Source organism: Carex rostrata, chromosome 16, assembly GCF_964058835.1.
Source record: "Carex rostrata chromosome 16, lpCarRost1.2, whole genome shotgun sequence".
NCBI lineage: Eukaryota > Viridiplantae > Streptophyta > Magnoliopsida > Poales > Cyperaceae > Carex > Carex rostrata.
Window position 1 is genome coordinate 5165563 of NC_135933.1, and position 21969 is coordinate 5187531.

Sequence of the window (21969 nt, forward strand, 5' to 3'; positions counted from 1 at the left end):
CATGACCTCCCATATCAGAGATTGTATTTTTGCCACTACACCAAAAATTGATTCTTAAATACCTAATACCCCAATTTTTTTTAGTAAAGGTTGAAGATTAAGTCACCAAACTATTTAATACATTTGTAATTACAACAAAAGATTAATTTCATTCAGATTTTGAACTCATGACCTCTCATATCAAAAATCATGTATCTTTGTCACTAGATCAAAAACTAATTCGTAGGTACTTAAATATTCCTGTTAAAGTCCCAATCCCCTCCCAACAAAAAATGAAAAAGATAAAATTCCATAACAAATATTTTGATGGCATGCAGATTTGCCAATTCAGAAGTAATTTCCATGTGCACAGTGCATCCCTAGCCTTCTAAATTTATATGTTGACCTCCTTTCCATTTTAAGCTCTTATCAGTCTATCAACTTCAGTCCTTTTCTTCCACAAAGATATCACTAAGATATGATCCTTTCCTTCTGTCACCATAACTCTATTACATCATTTCTCTCTAGGACCCCCTTCATGGTCCACCTCGCATCATTAACCTACACTCAGTGTCCTATAGAATTAACACAACGAAAGAAAAATAAACATATAAATAAATTCTAACACAACTTTTAGAGTCGCCCTATTTTTAAAATTACATGCACCAGTTGGGCTAAGATTGTTAAAAGCTAAATAGAGCAAAAAAACATTTACTAGGGTCTGGCACAAAAAAAAAATGATCCAAGAACAAATTTGATCCAGATCTCTCTTAGAAGACTTGAGAGTAGGTTCGATCCCAATTGGACCTACTTTGGTTCGACGGGTTCAAACACTATCTGATTTGCTTTAAGATTTGTACACTCCACTTCAAAGTTCGTGCATTTCTACTTCAATTTCTGTGCACACATATTTAAGACGGATTGAACAATCATGAAGCTCATTGGACCCAAAAATGAATCCGATGGACATCGGACCTACTCCGTTCTCCTCTTAGAGGTATTAACTGTTTGCAACCTACTGGTCACTGGTACTTTGTCTTATTTATTTATTTATTTTTGAGAGATAAGCCTGTAGGCTATAGTAAAGCTAGTCTTTTTAAACAACCAATAAAATATCAAAAAAAAAAAAAAAAGAATGAGAGGAGCTAGAGAATTAGAAAGTTGGATGGAGGTATAGCACGGATCTCGATGCACGCTTGACAGTGGCAAGCATATATGGTGAGGAGGTCAGCAACTTTTCTTGTACCGGGATTACTTCACTGTTTATTAAGCCATTTAATACTTTATAGCAATTTAGCAACATTTTTATGCTTCATGATGCATAATATTTTTCAACTAGCAACAACCTGAGAATTCAGACTGAAGAAATTCAGCTGAAAACTAGCAAAGGAAAGAGAAAAAAATACAAGTCGATAAAGTATATATCACAAATGAAGTCTACATGAGCAGTGAGCTCAACTGTTACCTTGTGGATGCTGCATTAGCAGATCTTTTATTGCCTTTTGGATCTCAGTGATATCAGCACAGGCTTCTGAATCTGAATTGTACAAAACTTGATGCACCAAACTGTCAAAATTGTTGGCTGAAAGCTACTCAGTCCCTATGCGCGTGAGACAACACATGTTTATTGATTGACAAGCTTGTAAAAATGAACCTGTCTTTTTTTCTTTTCTTTTTTTGAAAACTTAGCTGAGGCTGTAATAAAAATAAAGGACAGAAATTCATTTATATAGAACAACAATTCTTATTCTGGTTTCCTCAAAACAGCAACTCGGTGATGAATGAGGATTCTAAATTATCGAAGTTAAAATACAAACGGCCAAAAACTGTTGCCTCTTTCATAGTTCACAATCCAAATACAAACAAAACTAACAATATCAGTAGAACTCCAAAACACGAAGACCTCCTTTGTCTTAATTCTAGCTTTAATTTTATAAAATGGTCCTCTTCACTTAAATCCAGCTTTGATTTCATAAAAAGGCCATTAGTCTACCTACAAGCGAACTTTCTTTTTCTTCAATTTTTCTTTTGCCGTTCCCATTCCATCATGGGGAACATCTTTTTCATTGACTTCATTTTCAAGTACTTTTATTGCTTCTTCACGGGGAAGCAAGCCCCACTCAATCATCCTAAATAGAAGGCACGATAATTTTTGGTGTTTTAAAAATGTATTACAGAAATATTAACATTCCACCTGGTTTTTAACCATTAGAAATATTCAGTTAAATAATTTCTTTGATACCGGCAATAAAAATAATGCTGGAGAAAATTGTTTTGGTACCAGTTGGGTTACTTGCTGGTTTTAATGCTGACCAGTGTACTTGTGACCAAATCTGAGAACTGTTTTCAAGTAAAAAGGGGAAAACTCACCACTGTCTAGCGAGTTCATTGTCAGGCAGTTGCTGGTAAAGCGACTCCAAGAATACCCTAAGTGGGTCCCTCTGCATTCAAACAATATATACTTCAGGTATATCAATCTCCAAATACTAAAACTGAAGTACAATTGTACCTTGACGCTAGTCAAATTAGTGGAAAATATAAAGTTTCTTTTTGTCAGTAATTTGACAGAATTTACATTTTTTTAGTAAAGGTTGGAGGTCAAGCCACCGAACTATTTAATATTTGATGGAATTTAATATTTACTGAAACCAGAATTTGTTAAAAAACATTGTGGATATGGTACCAGTTTTTCGACTTAAATTAAGCTCCAGTTAAATTACCATTTATTCAGTCCAGTTCTAACCCCATAGAACCCAAACACTTACTTTTGCATCAATCATTACTCAATCTATGATCTAGCTACCCTCAGTTGTGCAATCAAAGCAAGACAAAAAAAAAAATCAATCTCAAGCAGGAAAACAAACTGTAGTAACGTGGTACTGATTTACAGCATCAAAATCTCAACACAGGTTATACTTGATCAACTGACATACTTCATTAGGAGTTTCATGGATTCGTCCAGGTAAGTAATCACATGTTCTTCCATCATTGTTTGATTTGTCCTGCTTTTTTCTCTTCTTCTCTCTCTTTGATTCTCCTATAGTATCCATGGAAAGCAATTCCAATTAATTAAATTGCCAAAAAAGTAAAAGGAGGAGGGGGGATGTTAATTGTCTCATGCAAAAAAATAAGGTTTTTGCTATAGAACTTCAGTTGTTTCATAATTTATCAGCAAGTTCAATTTATGCCTAGAGATTAAAAAAGAAGAAGAAGAAGATAAGAACAAAACAAAGGCACCTACCTCTCCAATGGGTTGAAGGCTGAAGCTTATAAAAGCAACAATTATACCCAACATAAAGACAGGAGGAGAAAAATAAAATGAACAAATCTAGAGAGAAATGGAATATAATTACGTGATCCTTCGGTTGTTCTCTCTCCTGTAAAGACTCCAACTGTCGGTCTCTCTTCCTCTTTTGCTTTTTTCTGAAATAAGACCTCAAATTTTCATCAAAGTTAATTATCGGACTACTGCAAGTGTGCCATATACCAATTAACATTCATTGTCAATACCACAAAATCCCATTTTATTTTCTATTACGTATATATTTATGTTTGTTTAAACCATAAACCGTCCCATAATGACAAATAAGATGGCAAAAGCAGTTAGTAGTACAAACGGAAAAGGTAGTTTCTTTATTTATTTTCTTTGTAAACCACAAAAGAGGTGAAGTAAGTCAGTAACACCTTATCGGGTTTATCCTCCTCTGACCTGAGCTGTTCTAGCTCCTCCCGTTCGCTGCTTTCTCCTGCTTTCCTCTTCTTCCCCATTGATTAATCGATAGGAAGGGAGTGAAAATGTTTTTCGAACTCTCTAAAAGAAATAAAACTTAGGCTCATGTGGACCAATCTGATCTGGGCCATAACTATAACTTCTAATCTACTTTGAACGGTCCAGATCTGCTTGCACAAAGAGAAACAGGCTTTATGGAAAAAAAAACATCACGGCCCATATTTAATTGATATATGGGGGGGCCTTTCTAAAACCCCCTTTGAGGGAAGTAACAAAAAGAACATCCGCAAAAAAAGGAACCCTCTCTTTTCCAATGGCGGATCCATCTCCGGCTCCGCAACAGCCTCTGTCCGCTTCAACTCCTCCCCCCGTGCACCCTCCGTTACAAACCCTGCAACAACTTCCGACACAAACGGAGTTACAAAAGCCGTCAGTCGGTCCTTCATTAATCAAAGCCGAGAAGCCTGGTCCCACCGCCGCCACGCCGGAGCTCTCCACCACAGACATGCCGGAGTTCCCCGCCACCGCCTCCACCGTCTCTTACACCATCATCATACCAAGCTGCTCAGGTGAGTAATGTTTTTCTTTCATGTTTCAATCAAGGATAAGAGAAGTAATTGATTGAATTTGCATATAAATAAAAAGTTGTTTTCGTAGTCTTGAGATTTTTTTTTTTTTTTTGCATCGCTTGTAATTTTAATAGCGTGGTTCTCATGGGATGAAATTCATGACACTGAGAGGAGGCTTCTGCCAGAATTCTTTGATGGGAAGTCGACTTCCCGCAACCTTACTTCCTACAAGTACCTCAGAGATGCTATAATCTCGAGGTTCAGAAGTCAACCTACACGTAAGCTCACTTACACCGAGGCCAGGCGGGGACTGGTGGGAGATGTAGGGTCTGTCAGAAAGGTGTTTGATTTCTTGGAGGAGTGGGGGTTGATTAATTATACTCCCCCGCCGAAAAAGGGAAAGGAGGAACCTGAGGCGAGAGGTGGGGAAAGGAAGAATGGAAGTTATGGTAAGAGAACATGCACAAGCTGTGGCGCTCTATGTAGCCTTCAGTGCTTCACCACTGCCAAGGTATCTACTTGCCTCCTACTGTAAGCTATTATTATTTTTAAATCTCCAATTAAGCATTGGGTAAAATAATCCATGATTAAGGTTTCAAATATGAAAATTTTACTGGTTATTGTGCACGGCCATTGTAGATGCCAGTGAAATAACAGTACCTAGCGGATACTTTTTTTAAACCTGTTTTTTTTTTTAATCTAGATTCTGATATGTTGTTTGATGCACTAATAATTTTTTTTTTTTTGTAAAGGCAAATATGACTCTTTGTGCAAAGTGCTTTGTGAAAAGCAACTACCAAAGGCCTGGGCTTAGCTCGGCAGACTTCAAACGGGTGGATTTGCTTGAAGACCCAAGACCGGACTGGACGGATAAGGAAACCCTGCACTTGCTTGAGGCCATATTGCATTCTGGCGAAGACTGGAAAAAAGTAGCTGAATATGTGGCGAGTCGCCCAGCAAAAGACTGCATTGCCAGGTTTCTTATCTTATCTCATCTTATGTAAACTTACACAAACTATGTTTTTGCTGAAAATTAAGAACAATTTTTGTTTAAAAAAAAGGGTAGCTTAAAATAGCTACATGTTTCATTAAATTGTGAAACAAAGACTACTACAAACTTGTTCTGTATCAACCCAAATATGCTAGCTAAAACCCACGACAAACCCAATGGGATAATGGTCTCAGCCTTACCTATCATGTACATTATAATGTGCAAAGTTACAAATTGGAAACTGCTTAGCCTATACTTTTTTGTGCCTAAAAAAGTCATCATAGACTCCCCATATTAACAAAATTTCCTCAGCCCACCAGTGTGACCAGCAACACACATAGCTGGTACCAAAGAAAATTTAGAACTTGAATGTTCACTTTTCAGGTTTGTGAAATTATCTTTTGGGGAGCAGTTCATTGGGCCCAAAGAAGGGGACAACGGTTCTCCAGAGCATGATGGAGATGAGGCTGGTGAAAGTGAGAGCGTGAAGAGGCGGCGTCTGAGTCCATTGGTTGATGCTAGTAATCCTATCATGGCACAGGTACTTCTTTGATCTGTTTGAGATGAAGTATCTATTTTATAATTGAAGTACTTGTGATCAAGATTTTCAATATTGGTGGATCAAGGCAATTAAAATGTTTTTTCAGGTTGCTTTCTTATCTGCAATTGTGGGGCCACATGTCGCTGAGAACGCAGCTCAAGCAGCCATCTCTGCACTATCCAATTTGGATGCAAATGAGGCAACAGATGTAACTGAGCCTTCTGTTACAGAAACAAAAGAAGGTAGGAGTTATTGTGTTACTAAATGAGTCTTTTGCATATAGTATGTTATTCTCATTTTGAGAGATTTGCGATATATTACATAACAAGGTACATTCCATTAATATGTTACAAGTTACAAACAACAACAACAACCACCAAGCCTTTAGTCCCAAACTAGTTGGGGTAGGCTAGAAAACAAGGTACAATCCATTAAATATTAAAACATTTGTCCTGTTGTTTAGCTTTTTTATCCGTGGCCCTGGATTGAACTGAAATCAACTTAAGCTGGCTCAGATGTTGGTATCAAGTTAATTTAAGTAAAAGAATTTGTATTAGTACGGTATATTATCTTGTTTTGCCGCTTGGGTTATATTCGCAAATAAATTAGAAAATATTGGGTGTCTAATTCTAATACAGGAAATGATTGTTGTTATTGAATTTTTCTATTTAATTTTCAAATGATTGTTGTTATTGAATTGCTGTCTAAGAAGGCCTCCTTGTGCATACCCTCTAGAAAACAATAAAACAATTTTTTAGTTGTTTTTCTTTAATTCCATGTACTTTAGAGGTGTAGTTGACCCCTTAAAAAGGAAATACTTGTGCACCGTGAGTAGAGATAACTAAATTAGACAATATGCTTTCCCAAAGTTATCTGAAGGAAAAAGTAGAAATTAGGAATACAAGTATGTCTTGAATGTGCATGTAGTAAAAATGTAATGATATATTAAACATATTAGATAATTTCTTTATTTTCAAAATGAATACAAGTAGATATCAGATGCAGTGTTATGGCACAGATTATGAGATTATGTTTAGGGTAAAGGTAAGACAGATAAAGGAGGATTAGGGGTGAATAGCTTTCAAATTTTGATTGACAATTCTCCTTGCAACAATCAGTATTTGCCCTTTTATAGAACTACTAGAATTTCCTAAGGAAATCATAAACATGGAATAGAAGAAACAATAAACTTGTTGCAAAACAAATCTTAAAATAATATAAAATCTTAAAAAAAAACTTGAGACAAAAGAGACATGGCCTGCATATAATAAAAAAAAATTGGGCCTTGAAATATGTTGGACCTACGTGGGTAGGTGAAGAATGAAAATTGAAGTAAAATAGTAGAGAGAGAGAGAGATCTGATCTCTTTGAACAATGAGACTTGATTTAGTTGTTTCTTAGTGATTTAGGCAGGATGTTGAAGTATAACGACCAAGTACTCTGGCATTATGGGGGTGATTGCTCCTAATTAATATCCATCTTTCTTTTTTTTTGGTAGTATTCTAACTAGGTTTTATTTATTTTTAGATTCAGCAGTAAATGATCCCATTGCAACAGCACAGTTGGAGATTGAGAAGGAACAGCAAGATCTGGAGCAATCTGTATCTGATATTATAGAAGTGCAGGTATACTGTCCGTTTGCAGTCTCTGACTCCACATACAAATTGGATCTGGCATGTACCTGTACATTTAGTAAAAAAAATACTTGAATATGGCTTTGTGTGTGTGTTTATAATCTAACTGGACTTCAACTTCTACAGATGAAGGAAATGCAAGAAAAGATTGTACGGTTCGAGGAGATGGAGTCGATAATGGAGAGGGAAAGGTTGCAAGTACAGTACTTGAAAGATTTGCTATTGGCCGACCAGCTAGCAGTTGCACAGCATCAGCACAGAGGGGCTATGATGGCTCGAGACAATGTGAATACTTGGGAGAAATTGAGATCCATCAATGAGGTCATTGATAGAGGCACCACAATTCTTCTGTAGTAATTTATGTACTTCAATATGTTGTTAAGCCTGTTTTTAAATGTTTCATTAGCTTTGTTTAGGTATTAGTGTGAGCCCTGCACATATATGTGTTTTCATTTATGTTATCAGATCTTGCTATTACTGTGACTTTTGATTAAATTGTTTACCATTGATCTAGGTATAGTTGGTATGGCATAAGAGAGGTTAACCTAGATTCCTTACTGTGTTTCAGTTCTTTCCTATGGTTATAAACTTGCATCTCATAGGCCTCCTAGTTGTAACTCGATTTACAAAACATATAAAGACGGTGCTTGCAATTTGTTGCGTTAAATGATGAATTAAATATCATAAGCTGCATCTATTAAGGTTTTTTTTTTTAAAAAAAAAAAATCAAACTAAATTGGGCTCTTGCAATTTTCCGGGGTGCCAGGTTTTTTATCTTGTCTTTCGTACAAGATGACTAAAATATAAGAAGTCCCTTTGATTTTTCTCGATGTTATTTTATTTATTTTATATAATGTTGTTTTTGTAACAATAAGAAATGTAAATAATAATTAAATTTCTTATCACAAATTTTCAATGGTTCTCAAAAAATGAATGTTTTATATATTTCAGATAAATGAAGTATAGACTATCACATGAAAGCAGTGCATCCGTTGCGTGGAAGTTTTGTCTTTTGTAAACACAATTAACGTTACACAATTAGAAATAAAAACTGAAGGTCAAGGCTATTTTAGTCCATTCGTACAAAAAAAATTAAGTTCAAGGTTATTTTCGTCTATTTGTACAAACATTTTGATGGTTTTAAATTTTCAAATGAAACTGAACAGAAATTTGATTGGACCGCTCGGTTTGATGACCGTCTCAGAAAATATGTAATGGTAATATCAAGATTAAAATTATAGACATTATTGGCACAATCTTTTTGAAGGTTGTAGACTTGTATAGTGATGTTTATAATGTTTTCAGAGGTGGACGGATGTAGTTATTATTCTGCTAATGCGTGTGAAGGTAGACCTGCTATTTGTAAAGATAGTATCGACCAATTGTAGATCATCAAAACTGCGTGAAATAATGAAATTATACTATTTTTATAGATAATTTCATATTAGAGCTCCGAACTTTGTCATAAATTACAAATTGGCCGATTAACATTTTTATTTTATTTTTGCAAACATCTAAGCTTTTAATTAATTTGTATCAAATTGCTACATTAAAAAATATTAACATTTTTTTAAGATGGGAACAACTTTTACTGCGGTTGATAACCTTTTACCGAAATTTTTATTAATAGGAAATATAATAAATAAATATCCAAATTGAAGAACGCTTTTGGATTTTTTCGAGATATAGGGAAAACGTGATGATTGATCACGGCCTCTGGTCGTTATGATCTATCACAGACAGGATTAGCGATGCTAATCACCGTACTTATTAATTAACTAAAAAAAAAAAAAAAAAAAAATCCTGCCCGTGATTGATAATCACGGACAGAAATTGCCTATGCATTTGCCTATAGTTTGCTTGGCCGTGATTGATAGTCACGGACATAATTTTTTTTTTTTTTTTTTTTTTAAGTTAATATGTGTGATTAGTATCGCTAATTCTGGCCGTGATAAACCATAACGGCCAGAGGCCGTGATTAATCATCGCGTTTTCCCTATATCTCGAAAAAATCCAAAAGCGTTCTTCAATTTGGATATTTATTTATTATATTTCCTATTAATAAAAATTTCGGTAACCTTTTATCTAGACCAACAACTTATTTACTGACATCAGGCTAATTGTTCCTTATGTGTACCTTCATTGAAAAAAAGAAAAATCTTGATGTGGCATACTTTCAAGTGAATAAGCAATAATAACCTCACTCAAGGGCTGGTTCTTTTTTGAACAATATTTATCACCTCTCTTTCCATTTTTGCTCGTGAACAAATCAACAATGTGACTTTTATTAGCCTTTCCCAATAAATGACAAAGAAAATAGAATCCCCAGTCCGGTCCCACTTCCTTTTCAGGCGACCACTTGACCTGCGGATATTGATCCGACTCTTTCCAGTTGACCACTTAAACTGCACGAAGAAGTTACAACATTGTAAAATTGTTAAGAGGTCCCTTCCAGTATTAGAAATTGAAAGGAAGTGTTTTTATTATTATAAAATCATTCAAGCAGCGGACGGTAGCAGTAGTCAACATAGCAACATCTTGTCGATATTGTGGAGGAATACATGAGACAGGAGAGTGTATGAATGCAGTAAAAGCTGAGGAAGGAACCGAGCAAGTGAATGCCATCAACAACAGCTTTCAATCTCAACCATCCTACAATACATACCCAAACAACCGAAACCATTCAAATCTCTCATATGCCAACAATCCAAGACCTGCCGCACCTCAACAGAACTACCAACCACAATCCAATTACCTACCAAGGTACAATAATTCACAACCGAACTACCAACCAAGGCTGTACAACCAATTGCAGAGACCTAATCTCATAGAATTGATGGAAAGGTTCCTAGAGAAGCAAGATAAAGTGAATACCGACATCACGCAAAGGATTTGGAGAATCACATCTCCAAAATAGCAAGAGAACTATAGAGTATCACACGCGGAAAAGACAAATTTCAGGGCCAACTGAAAGAAAACCCAAAAAAGGCTTGTAAGTGTATCACACACACGCTAAGGAGCAGCACAGCTTACGAAGGAACTCGAATGCCAAATCTTACTCCCGATAAGACGCATGCATAACCACTGCATTCTGACGAATATAAGCAACACCAATCAGAGCCGCCCATAATTGGAGCATCGATAGACCCAATTGAGGAGCAGAATGACACCGTAGGTGGAGACGAACAACCAACCGAACCTGAATACATTGCACTACCAGCCTACAAGCCACCTATGTCATTCCCTTATAGGCAAGTCAAGCATAAGATGAAGAAACAGTTTGCAAGATTCTTGGAGACACTCAAGCTGATGCAAATCATCATCCTCTTCACTGAAGCAATTGCGAGCATACCCTCATATGTCAAATTCCTGAAGGAGATCCTTGTAAACCGCATCAAACTCCAATAGTGTTCAACAGTTCCCCTCAACATGGAGTGTAGTGCGCTCGTCCAAAGCAAATTACCTTCCAAGTTATAAGATTCGAAAAGTTTCCCAATTCTATGCACAATTGGCACGACAAATTTCAAGAAAGCATTGTGTGATTTAGGATCAAGCGTGAGTCTAATACCAAAGGCGGTCTACGAAAAATTGGGATGTGGAGAACTCTCACCAATTCGAATCTCTTTGCAACTTGCAGACCGATCAATCTGATACCTTGAAGGAGTGTTGCTAGATGTCTTGATCAAAGTTGGAGAACTTTGGATTCCCGGAGATTTTGTTATGATCGACCTAGAAGAAGATGAGCACATACATGTCATCCCTAGGAGATCATTCCTCACCACATGTGGAGCTATGATTGATGTCAAGAATGAAAAAATCTCATTGAATGTCAGAGAAGACAAAGTGGTCTATAACATGAGCAAATCTTTGAATTACTCTTCTAACATTAATCTTGTGTAAATCATAGAAGCCATGAAGGAACCCCAACCAGATAAAGAACAACCATCTCAACCAAATGAAGAACCACCACCTCAACCAAGTGAGACACAATCACTACAAATAGAAGAGCCCATGACAAAAGATGACAAGCAACTCAAGATTGAAATATGAAAATTCTTCAAAGAACAAGAAAATGCAAAAAATAGAAAGAAACCAACAATTCTCGACTACCTCGTGGCCAGAGTGAAAGAGAAGAAAGAATGCAAATTCATGGAATCCCAAGCCGCCCTTTCACGAGATGTCTGGTCAACCTGGCTGCCTATACTTTAAAGGAATGAAGAAACACTTGCTTAACAGCTTAGACATATATGAGTCTAGCTCCCAGGAGACCGAACCCCAATACTCGCTATCCGGCATCCACTACATGCCTAAAGATGTCAACCACATTCCCGTTGGCTGCTTCTATCCAGGTTACAAAGTCCAATTGGCAAGCGAGATCAATGAAAGGTTTTGGAGGGAGTTACAGGACCTGATAAGGAAGATGGAAGAAATAGATGAAACATTCAACCCAGAACACCTCGATCACATATCAGTAACATTTCATCCGAGACACGTCATAATCCACAAATCGAAGGAACCAAATCCTATTCAAGCCACCATGGGTAAAGAAGATGAGGATGAAGAAAAAAAAAGAAACTCACGCTACCATCATAACCACTAAGAACTCTGTGATCACACTAGACAGTAACACCGCTGAATCACTGTAAGGGCACCCCGAAGAAAACTAACAAGAGAAAGTCAAGCTAAAGACTATAAACAAGCGCTCCTTGGGAGGCAACCCAAGACCTCTTTACTTATGTCTTTATCATTTTTCTTTCTAAAAATTCAAAAACATATCATTTCATCTTAAACTAAGATTTTAATCACATGGCTACTAATCTTACATACATGAGGAGTTTCTGGAAAAGTTTCATCAGAAAATTCGAAGCCCGTCATGGAAATTTGGGCTCTGTTATGGACCGTATGGCCCAATACACACAACCAGCACAGAAAACCAAGTTCAAGTACCGGTTTTGGACTGTATGACCTTATACGGACTGTAAACAAGCTATGAAAATAACCAAGCTATGATCGCGCACAAAGAATGATTGATCGAACTCTCACTAACAACAAGGCCATGTGCGTGAACACCATGAAAGTGCTCGGTTGTTCTGATTATGTGAGAGCATCCTTCAATAACATCAACCTGTGGGACTTAGCATCCAACCTCAGGAACGTGAGATCATTCGACAGACCAATAATTGAGTTTCTCTCAACCTTACAATTCAATGATGACATAATCAAGTACCGCATCTACAATCACCAATACAAGATAACTATGGAGTAGTTTTGCACCACTCTATCAATCCCTCATAATGGTGAGAATGAGATCGGCACGAGATCCAAACATATGAGTTACTGAGAAAATATTGCAATAGATGAGAGGAAGGTCTACAGGAAAGACTCATGCCTCATCACAAGCATTGAATTAAGGTTTATCCACATCATACTTTCAAATTCAATCTTTCCTACAAGTGAAGAGAACACAGAAGTCAAAGAGAGGGATATCTACATCATGAGATGCATGAAGAGCCACAAACACCAACCATACCTTGGTTATCACATCCTCCACCACCTTAAGAACGTGGCAGATGATGAGAAGAACAACCATGTGATCATAGTTGACAGTTTTGTTTTCATGATAGCACGCTATCACAACATGGGCCTATGGAGCGAGAAGGAAGTGTTCGGATTACCTCGCCTCAACATGAACTTCCTTGTGAACAACAGACACGTTTTGGCCACATTCAACACTTTGACGGGAGATATCAACTACATGCTAAAAATTGGTGAGGGCATGTCCTTGCACTCGGGCACCGACAAAGGCTCATTCAAATTCGAGTACAAATCCAAAGATGAAGAACCAACAAAAAGCGATGAGGAGGCACCACCTAAAGAGGAACCAACCGAGGAAGAATCGATGGAAAAAGGAAGCAACGAACCAATCCACAAATTAATGGATTTTACAAGGCACTTAATTCCACCAAACAACAATAGTGATGGGGCTTTCATAATCAACACGAACCACATCACACCCATCGACTGGGAACCTGAGGCAACCACAGAAGTCAATCAATCAAGGCAACCCGGCCCAAGCACGAGCTATCCCACCAACATGATTAAAAATCTGAAGAAGCGCATGCAACACTTGGAGGAGTACATGGAAAGGATGAACAATACACACAAAAATTTTTATGACTACTGCTTCTCAAAGAGAATTCCATACATCGCACCAATTCCATTCACACCACTATCCCACCACCTCACCATCCTGATGAGTAATCTGTGAGATCTTTCTTATATTTACCTCTTCTTGTTTTATTTAAAGCATTGGGGACAATGCTTGATTTTATCGTGGGGGGGGGGGGGGGTAGAGGTAAGAAAACAGTTTAGGATTGTATTGTATCTAGGACCATGGCATGTAGGACCCTTATTTTTCATTTTCTGCTAGCAGTTTTACTTAGTCACGATTATTCCTCAAGGCTTAACCTTGAGGAATGAGATGAATGGCTAAGGTTTTTATCTAGCATGCATGTAGACTTGCATAATGCATTTAGAAGCATATGATTTAATTTAGGAGTAGTATGCATGTAGGTAATCAAATAATGAATTGCTTGAATTAATTTAGGTTAAGGTTTAGACAATTGAACATGGCACAAAAATTCTGAATCTTAAAATAATTAGTGTCCTCAAAGTGAACAATTGATTGCTTATCATGAAAGTTGATTGAAAATTAATAACCTTAGAAAATATATTTTGAGGCGATTTATTTTTGCAAAGTCTTCTAAGTTTGAGAGTGTTGTAGAATAATCATTTATTACGAATAAACCTCTAACGAAACTATACGATAATTCCTTGTATGAATGAATACTTGGAATTGTGCGTAATCATAGTACTTGTGACAAATCAAAAATATTTATTTCTTGCAATATTAAATTTCTAGAAAAATAAAAAAATAAAAAAAATAAAAAAAGTAAGAAAAGACTAGCTACCAATAGAAAAAATAAAAATAATAAAAAATATAAATAATAGAAAAATAAAAATAAAAGAAAATAAAAGATGTTGGTTAGAATAATGAGTACGGGTGCCTACACAAGACTGGCTACCAATAGACTCGACAAAGCCTCTCAAATTTTAAATTTATGTACATAGTTAAATTACTGAAAAATTGTTACATGTACCAACACACTTAGTTGTCATACTTTGCTCCAATCAATTGGGAAGGAAAATAAAAAATTATATCATTAAAATTCCTATTTGATTAGAAGCTATCGATTTATAATCGAAGAAGAAATTAACACTCTCGGATTTATGGATATTTGCGAGATAGATTATTCTAAGGGATGCATAATAAGGTCAATCATGGGGTGAATAAAATTATTCACGGGAGGGCATGAATATTTTAAAATTTGAAAAAAAAATTGCATGACCATTTCATTTTGTACCATATCAAAGTTCTAATTTAATTTTTAGTAAGTTCTTGAGATTACACAGTTTACCCTTAGGCCAGACCTTTGACCACTGGGCTGTTGCTCAAGGACGAGCAACAATTCAAGTTGGGAAGCGTGATCAAGACACATTTGTAACGAAATTACATAGAATTTTGCCTTGGGTTTTGCATTGTTTTCTCGCTTTTATGCTTTATTTATTATTGAATTCACTTACTATTGCTCAAGTTTATGTTTTAATGCAGAAATCATGTTTTGGGGCTATTTTACATCAAATGGAGCAAGAATCGGGTTGATCAGAAAAGCGTAACATCGGTTCTAGAACTCTGTTATGGACCAGGAGATAGCCAAATCCAGCAGCGACACTATATGGTTACGGACTACATCAGCCAATACGACCCGTAATCAGAGGCGCCCTTTGGAGAATAATTGCTCCAGTTGTATCCAGATCGGATCTATTGGACTCCAACTCATTTCCAACGCCCTTGCCTCCTATAAATAGACTTCTGGACTAAAGAACAAGATATCTTAGATCTACTTTGTATTTTTCTTATATAGTTTAGTTGAGAGGAGTGTAAACATGTTGTTTTGCAGCTAAGCATATTTTCTTAGGGCTAGGCAATAAACCTTGTTACTCATTATGCTTTGATATATATTTTGTGTAAATATGTTCTTTTGTCGTTTGATTGCTTTTGTGCTTTATGTTCAATTTCTCTCAGTTTTGCTTGTTATTCTAGACCGTCACTTTGATGGCCACACATGAAAGTTAGTCACTATTAGATTAATCAGATCGGGAAAGGGAGAATAAAAATACTAGACTATTGGGGGAGATCTTAACCGAAAAAGCCAATAGTTGGATCCACAAAAGTATACATGGGATTCTCGGCATTCACAGATGAATGTCACATTCTTGTGCCTTACCAAGGGAACACCCCATAGGATTAATTGAGGGACCTAGTCAAGTGAAGGTCGTGAATTTGGGATAATCACATATCTCCTTACACTTTTCAAGTCAAGCCTTAATGGGAAGGCTTGATTAGTGTGTGGTTGTAGCAACGAAAGTGGCAGTCATTGTGTTAGGATTACAAACTCTCTTACAACAACTGAAAACTAACATCAAACCAAAGTAAGAATCAAAGAAGATTGAAGTAACAATGGTGTGCACCTTAGGAATTAACATGTTTTGTTCTATTATTTCTATTTTTCTTTCTATTTGAAAATATGAAGTTTGCACCTTTGATCACCAACAACTCTCAAGATCTGATTTTGTTTAGCCCTTCGACGGGTTGAGATTTAATTGTTCAAGACCATAAATCTTATTCTCTGCGGATCAACACTCGATTATACTACTGATAGAGTGGAGATCAGTGCTAATAATATTTATAACCCTAATGTCTACTCTACTGTCGATCCATAAGCGTATGAAAGATTAGGGTGTCAATCGGCAGGGATGGTGTATTAAGAGATCTAATATGTAAACTAAGGTCTAGGTTATTGGTTTCTTTAGGTGGGTTGAGTGTGTTTGCTTGATTGATTGTTGGTTGTTCAGTTGTAATTATTGAATTACAACAATGGAGTAGTAGTAGTTTAAGTGTTTAGAAGATGAACTTCTATGGAATCAGACATTCTATCATTCAAACTTGTTTAATTTAGGTTCTGGTTGTCATAACAATAGCGCACGGTCTGTCACCAACCGCATGCTACTGCTAATACCTGTCAGTTGTAGAGTTACTCAGTAGCATGCTGCTCTGTCACCATCCGCAAACGTTGTGGATAAACCGTACAAAGTCTGGTTTCAACTCTAGTCGAAATCGTACACGATTTGGCCAGAACAGTACATGGCCTGTACTGGTATCTCTGCTATCTGAGAGCTGCTAATCCTATTTTAGTGTTGATCTCCGGTCAGTCTCACAACACCCTAACTGAGTAAGTACCTGTCGGGTACTTAGCACAATTGCATGTAGATTAATGATAAGTCCTAATTACTAATATTACAAAAGGGTCAAGTTCACTTGGTTTCCTCTAACCTTTTGTAATAACAATAATTAGGATTACCCCACTATTAGTAATGGAATGCGACATTTGTCTGCTAAACCACGTCCTAATAGGTCCTTTAACTGTTGTTTGAATATAAGCGGTCAACTGGTCAGTCTATTATACTTGTATCTAGGGTAACTTATATTCTTCGGATATTGGTTAACCACAATTAGGTGTGAATGGATTGTCACTCCATTCATAAGAGATCACTTTAAACACACCATAAACAAGAATACAAGGCATAAAATCTCAGTAAGAATTCAGATCATAGTGCAAAGATAATATAAATGAAAACTAGATTAAACTCATAATAATTCAATATTACATGTCTTCACCCTAGAATAGGGTTGCTTTGCCGCTCATGGCGGGTTCAATAACAAAAGAAACAAAAGACATAAAGAAAGAGAGCAATGAAGAGAGATGGAGGGAGAACACCTATGTTGCCCCTTATCTCATGCACACCGTCTTTACGCCTTCTTCCTTCCTCCTCTTCTAGTAGATACCTTGCTATTCCTTAGTGATTTCTCCTTTGCATAGCCTCCACTAGAGTGAAACCCTAGTTCTAAGTGTTCTCAGATGTGTATACTCTTCTGTGATTCCAGAGATTCGAGAGAGATATCTTTCCTAGGCGTCCATTTGCTTAAATAGGCCTTGGTTGGGAAGTTAGATATGTAACTGCTGTTCTGGCAGTTTTTGCATGCGGAAGCCAGAATAGCATGTGATTTGGTTGAGATCCACACAGGCGGTTATAACCGTCTGCAATAGCTCTTCCGAGTAGCATGCGGATGAAGACATCTGTTCGCCTGAGGCTGAGATGTCAGAATTGCGTGTTTTATGCCTGTTTTTGCTCCAATATCATTGAAAATCTGTAATTCTCTAAAATTAAGTGAAATAACAAAAAGAAATCTGATTCTCTTTAAAATGAGCAATTGTAACTCGATAAATAGCAATAATATATGCTAAGTGATAGGGAAAATAGTAACTTATTTGACCTCTATCACACTCCAAAGCTTAAACCTTTGTTCGTCCCGAACAAACAATCTGAAGATTTTGTTTGTCCCCAAATAAAATACAAAGATTACGAATGTTAAAGATTTGATTGTCCCCAACCAAATCTTAAACAATTCGTTCCCGGGTCATATTACCTTGGTTTGAACCTTTAATCATTGCTTCTAAACCGAATTACAAGACTTGTTAAATTATTTCAGATTTGGATTTGCCATGAAATTGCTTGCTCAAACTCCAGTTTTGTAATTGAATGAAGATCTTTTATTAATAGAAACATTTGCATTCACAACACCATTCTCGACTTTAATCGAAATCTTTCAATTAACGTTTGTGAAAAAGTTATAATGTTTGTGAAAAAGTTATAACGTTTTAATTAAATTTCTAAACTTCAGAAATTCTTTTTTTGATCAAGTTTTTACAGTGCAAAACGTTACATAACGTTTTACAATCATTGGTAACGTTTTACTGGGCTCACAGAAAATTGAAAACCCTAAATCGTATTTTGAACTAAAACGTTGTAACATTTTAACAAACGTCTGTAACGTTTTAAGTCAAATTGCTCTTTCTAGAGCTGTCTCTATAAATAGAGCTGTGGGGTCTCTTCCCCACTTGAACTCAGCCACCCCAAATTTCAAAAAGCCAGATCTCTGTGAGCTTGAGTTCCTCCATTGTTGTGAGAGCTTAAAACTTCAATATCTCTTAAACAACCTCAAATCCACTTCACTAATCTTGAGTTAGATTAGGTTAGAGTGAGCTTTTGAGTGTTTCTTTTGCGAACATTGATTTAGAGACTTCGTTCTCTTCTTGAGATGTCCGTGTGACTTCCCTTGGTTGTAAGGGTTCATCGGTTCACAAGTTGTAAACCTTTCTCGTTGGGTATAGAAAGGCTCACCTAGCAGAGGTTGCGATGCCCCGGAGACGTAGGCCTTTATTTTGCCAAACTCCGTTATCACCCCCGAGTGTTAAATTTCTCTAAACTCATCTATTTACTTTTAATCGCAATTATTTTTCAATTTTAAGCGATTAGCGGTGCATTTAGTATAATATCTTTTTCTTTTACTTTTTCCATCACTATAGGAACAAGCTGGAATTCGTACCATCACCGAAGAGCCACTACAATATGAGGAGCAAATGACAAACTTCCAACTCGAAAACTCCTCCAGATCCTACTCAGACCCAAAACACTACTGTTCCTACACAACCACCTCTGCACATGACCCGTGTACCTGACACACGATCTGTGCACTCAAACAGCCTAAGCAGATGAGAGACAGATCCCGGCAGAGACTCAATGAGTAACACCGGAGAAGACAGTGAAGAGGACCTGAACGATATCCACAACTCTGATGATGACATGGATGACTTTATCCCAAGGACATTATAAGAGTTCAATGTGCGAAAGCTGGAGATGTGAGGGGAGCAATCAGACTGTCAAAGATAGTAAAAAAACAACCGAACTTCAATCCCAGTGTTGTCAACATCATGCAACAAAATACGTTCCACGGATTGGATCATGAGGATCCACATGCTCACTTGCCGACATTCCTCGAATGTTGCACCATCATTAAAACAAATGACACAACAACATATTACATTAGTCTTGCATTGTTTCCATTCACTCTTAAGGATAAGGCCAAGAAATGGTTGGGGTCATTATCAAGGGATTCAATTAACACTTGGAGGGAATTATCAAAACTATTTTTGACAAGATTTTTCCTACACAAAAGAACTACCAATGTTAGGACCCAATTGACCAGTTTTAGGCAAAGACCTGATGAACCACTGAATGAGATGTGAGAAAGGTTTAGGGAATTGCAATACTCTTGTCCACACCATGGTATACCTGATTGGTTGCTTAGACACCTTAATGGCAATGTAAAAATTCATGAAAATTTTTACACCATCCCCGGCAACTGCGCCAAAAATCTTGATAAGGTGGAAATCAATGCTAATAATATTTATAACCCTAATTTATACTTACTGTCAATTCACAAGCGTATGAATCTACCCTGTAGTATAGATTGGGGTGTCAATCCGTAGGGATGGTATATTTAGAGATCTAAGATGTAAACTAAGGTCTAGGTTATCGGTCCTTTTTGGTTGGTTGGTTGTCTTCAGTTGTTTGATTGTTGGTTTCTCAGTTGTAATGTTGGATTACAACAAAGAAATAGTAGTAGATTAAGTGTTTAGAAGATGGGCTTCTAGGGAATCAGACATTCTATCATTCAAACTTGTATAATCTAGGTTCTGGTTGTCATAACAATAACGCACGGTTCTATCACCATCCGCATGCTATTGCTAATACCTGTCAGTTGCAAAGTTACTCAATAGCATGCGGCTCTGTAACCATCTGCATACGTTTGGGTAAACCGTACAAACTATGGTTTCAACTCCAGTCGGAATCGCACACGATTTGGCCAAAACCGTACACGGCCTGTATTGGTATCAATGCGATTTGAGAGCTGCTAATCCTATTATAGTGTTGACCGTCTATCGGTCTGACCAACACCCTAACTGAGTAAGCCCCTGTCGGTGTACTTAGTTCAGTTGCATGAAGATCTATGATAAGTCCTAATTACCAATATTTCACAATACTAATAATCAAGATTACTCCACTATTAGTCATAGAATGCGACATTCGTCTGCTAAACCATATCCTAATAAGTTCCTTAACTGTAATTCGAATACAATCAGTCACCTCTTGGTTGTTCCACTTTGTATTTAAGATACTTATATTCTTTGGATATTGGTTAACCCCAATTAGGCATGAGTGGATTACGTACTCCAAACACACGAAGTCACTATAAGCACACAATAAACAATAACATAGAGATCTCAGTAAGAATTCAGATCATAGTGCAAAGATAATATAAATGAACAACTAGATTAAACTCATAAGAATTCAAGATTTCATGTCTTCCCCCTAGAATAGGGTTGCTTAGCCGCTCATGGCGGGTTCAACAACAAAAGAAATAAAGTACATAAAGAAAGAGAGCAATAAAGAGAGATAGAGGGAGAACACCTATACTGCCCCTTATCTTATGCACGCCGTCTTTACGCCTTGTTCCTTCCTCCCTTCTAGTAGAGACTTTGATATTCCTTAGTGATTTCCTTTTGCATAGCCTCCACTAGAGTGAAACCCTAGTTCTAAGTGCTCTCATATGTGTATATTCTTCTGTGGTTTGAGAGACTGAGAGAGATTTGTTTTCTGGGTGTCCATATGCTTATAGGCCTGGTGGTGCTTGGCTGCCAAATTAGGGTTGTAACTGTTGTTCTGGCAGTTATGGCATGCGGATGTCCCAATAGAACACGGTTTGGGTCCAAAACACACGCTATTGCAGAACCGTTGTTTTGGCAGTTATGCCCAAACTGCGCAAACTCGTCAACCTTTCATATTTTTGCTGCAGAATCATCATCCGAGCACCGATTGAGTTGATTCAAGTTGGGTTGGACACTACTAGACAACAAGATCTACAACTTTAATGAAGGCTTCGAGTTCAGATTCGGAATGTACAGGTCTCGGGAAGCAATCCAAATCAGTGAACTGTTGTATTTCTATGCAGATGGCTTCTTCAATAGCGCGCGGTTTGGGTCATCCGTGTGCTACTAAGAATCTTTGGATTCTTGCTCCAATTCCTTGCCTCTCTTGCATACAATTTGCGTCCAAATTGTACGGCAAATACTTCTTGTCCAGAATACTCCGTTTTACCCCTGTTTTAGACCTGAAAGTAATAGAAATATGTAATTCTCCAGAATTAGGGTAAAATGACAAAAGTAATCTAATTCTATAGAAAATGAGTAATTGTAATACGATAAATGACAATAATTTAGGCTAAGTGATATTAGGGTTGTAAATGCCCTATTATCTTGCTATCTGGTGTGTTGTATTAGGGTTGTGAAGGCCCTATTATCTTGTCATATGGAGACACTACTAGAGTCCTCCAAACACCTTCAATTAAAGTGTTGTATTAGGGTTGCAAATGCCCTATTATCTTGTAATCTTGAGAAACTACTAGAGTGCTCCAAACACATTCCATTGGACTGTTGTATTAG

General features: G+C 36.9%; 2 protein-coding genes across 4 annotated transcripts; one reads left to right on the forward strand and one right to left on the reverse strand.

Moving 5' to 3' along the window:
* Window positions 1-1527: 1527 nt before the first annotated feature.
* On the reverse strand, window positions 1528-3775 carry LOC144567378 (uncharacterized). 2 transcript variants are annotated; one of them, XM_078317503.1, is made up of 6 exons: window positions 3664-3775; window positions 3333-3402; window positions 2913-3016; window positions 2350-2420; window positions 1973-2108; window positions 1528-1674 (listed from the first exon to the last, which is right to left on the reverse strand). In XM_078317503.1, exons 1-5 carry the CDS (start codon window positions 3745-3747, stop codon window positions 1973-1975), a joined length of 465 nt encoding a protein of 154 aa, XP_078173629.1. In that variant the 5' UTR covers window positions 3748-3775; the 3' UTR covers window positions 1528-1674. The 2 variants fall into 2 exon arrangements, with proteins under 2 accessions (XP_078173629.1, XP_078173628.1); XM_078317502.1 differs by lacking the exon at window positions 1528-1674 and having other exon boundaries at window positions 1704-2108.
* Window positions 3776-3961: 186 nt separating this feature from the next.
* On the forward strand, window positions 3962-7939 carry SWI3B (switch subunit 3). Of its 2 annotated transcripts, none has more exons than XM_078317417.1 (7): window positions 3962-4278; window positions 4413-4789; window positions 5031-5254; window positions 5654-5810; window positions 5917-6052; window positions 7338-7435; window positions 7571-7939. In XM_078317417.1, exons 1-7 carry the CDS (start codon window positions 4023-4025, stop codon window positions 7796-7798), a joined length of 1476 nt encoding a protein of 491 aa, XP_078173543.1. In that variant the 5' UTR covers window positions 3962-4022; the 3' UTR covers window positions 7799-7939. The 2 variants fall into 2 exon arrangements, with proteins under 2 accessions (XP_078173543.1, XP_078173544.1); XM_078317418.1 differs by having other exon boundaries at window positions 7347-7435.
* Window positions 7940-21969: the final 14030 nt, after the last annotated feature.

Bases quoted from the DNA above. Each gene is read 5' to 3' on its own strand.
- SWI3B (XM_078317417.1), top strand. From the start codon at position 4,023: ATGGCGGATCCATCTCCGGCTCCGCAACAGCCTCTGTCCGCTTCAACT. The intron at 6,053-7,337 runs GTAGGAGTTATT...ATTTATTTTTAG, and splicing joins TGTTACAGAAACAAAAGAAG to ATTCAGCAGTAAATGATCCC. The intron at 7,436-7,570 runs GTATACTGTCCG...CAACTTCTACAG, and splicing joins CTGATATTATAGAAGTGCAG to ATGAAGGAAATGCAAGAAAA.
- LOC144567378 (XM_078317503.1), bottom strand. From the start codon at position 3,747: ATGGGGAAGAAGAGGAAAGCAGGAGAAAGCAGCGAACGGGAGGAGCTA. The intron at 2,421-2,912 runs GTATGTCAGTTG...GTTTGAATGCAG, and splicing joins TCCATGAAACTCCTAATGAA to AGGGACCCACTTAGGGTATT. The intron at 2,109-2,349 runs GTGAGTTTTCCC...CCTTCTATTTAG, and splicing joins AATGAACTCGCTAGACAGTG to GATGATTGAGTGGGGCTTGC.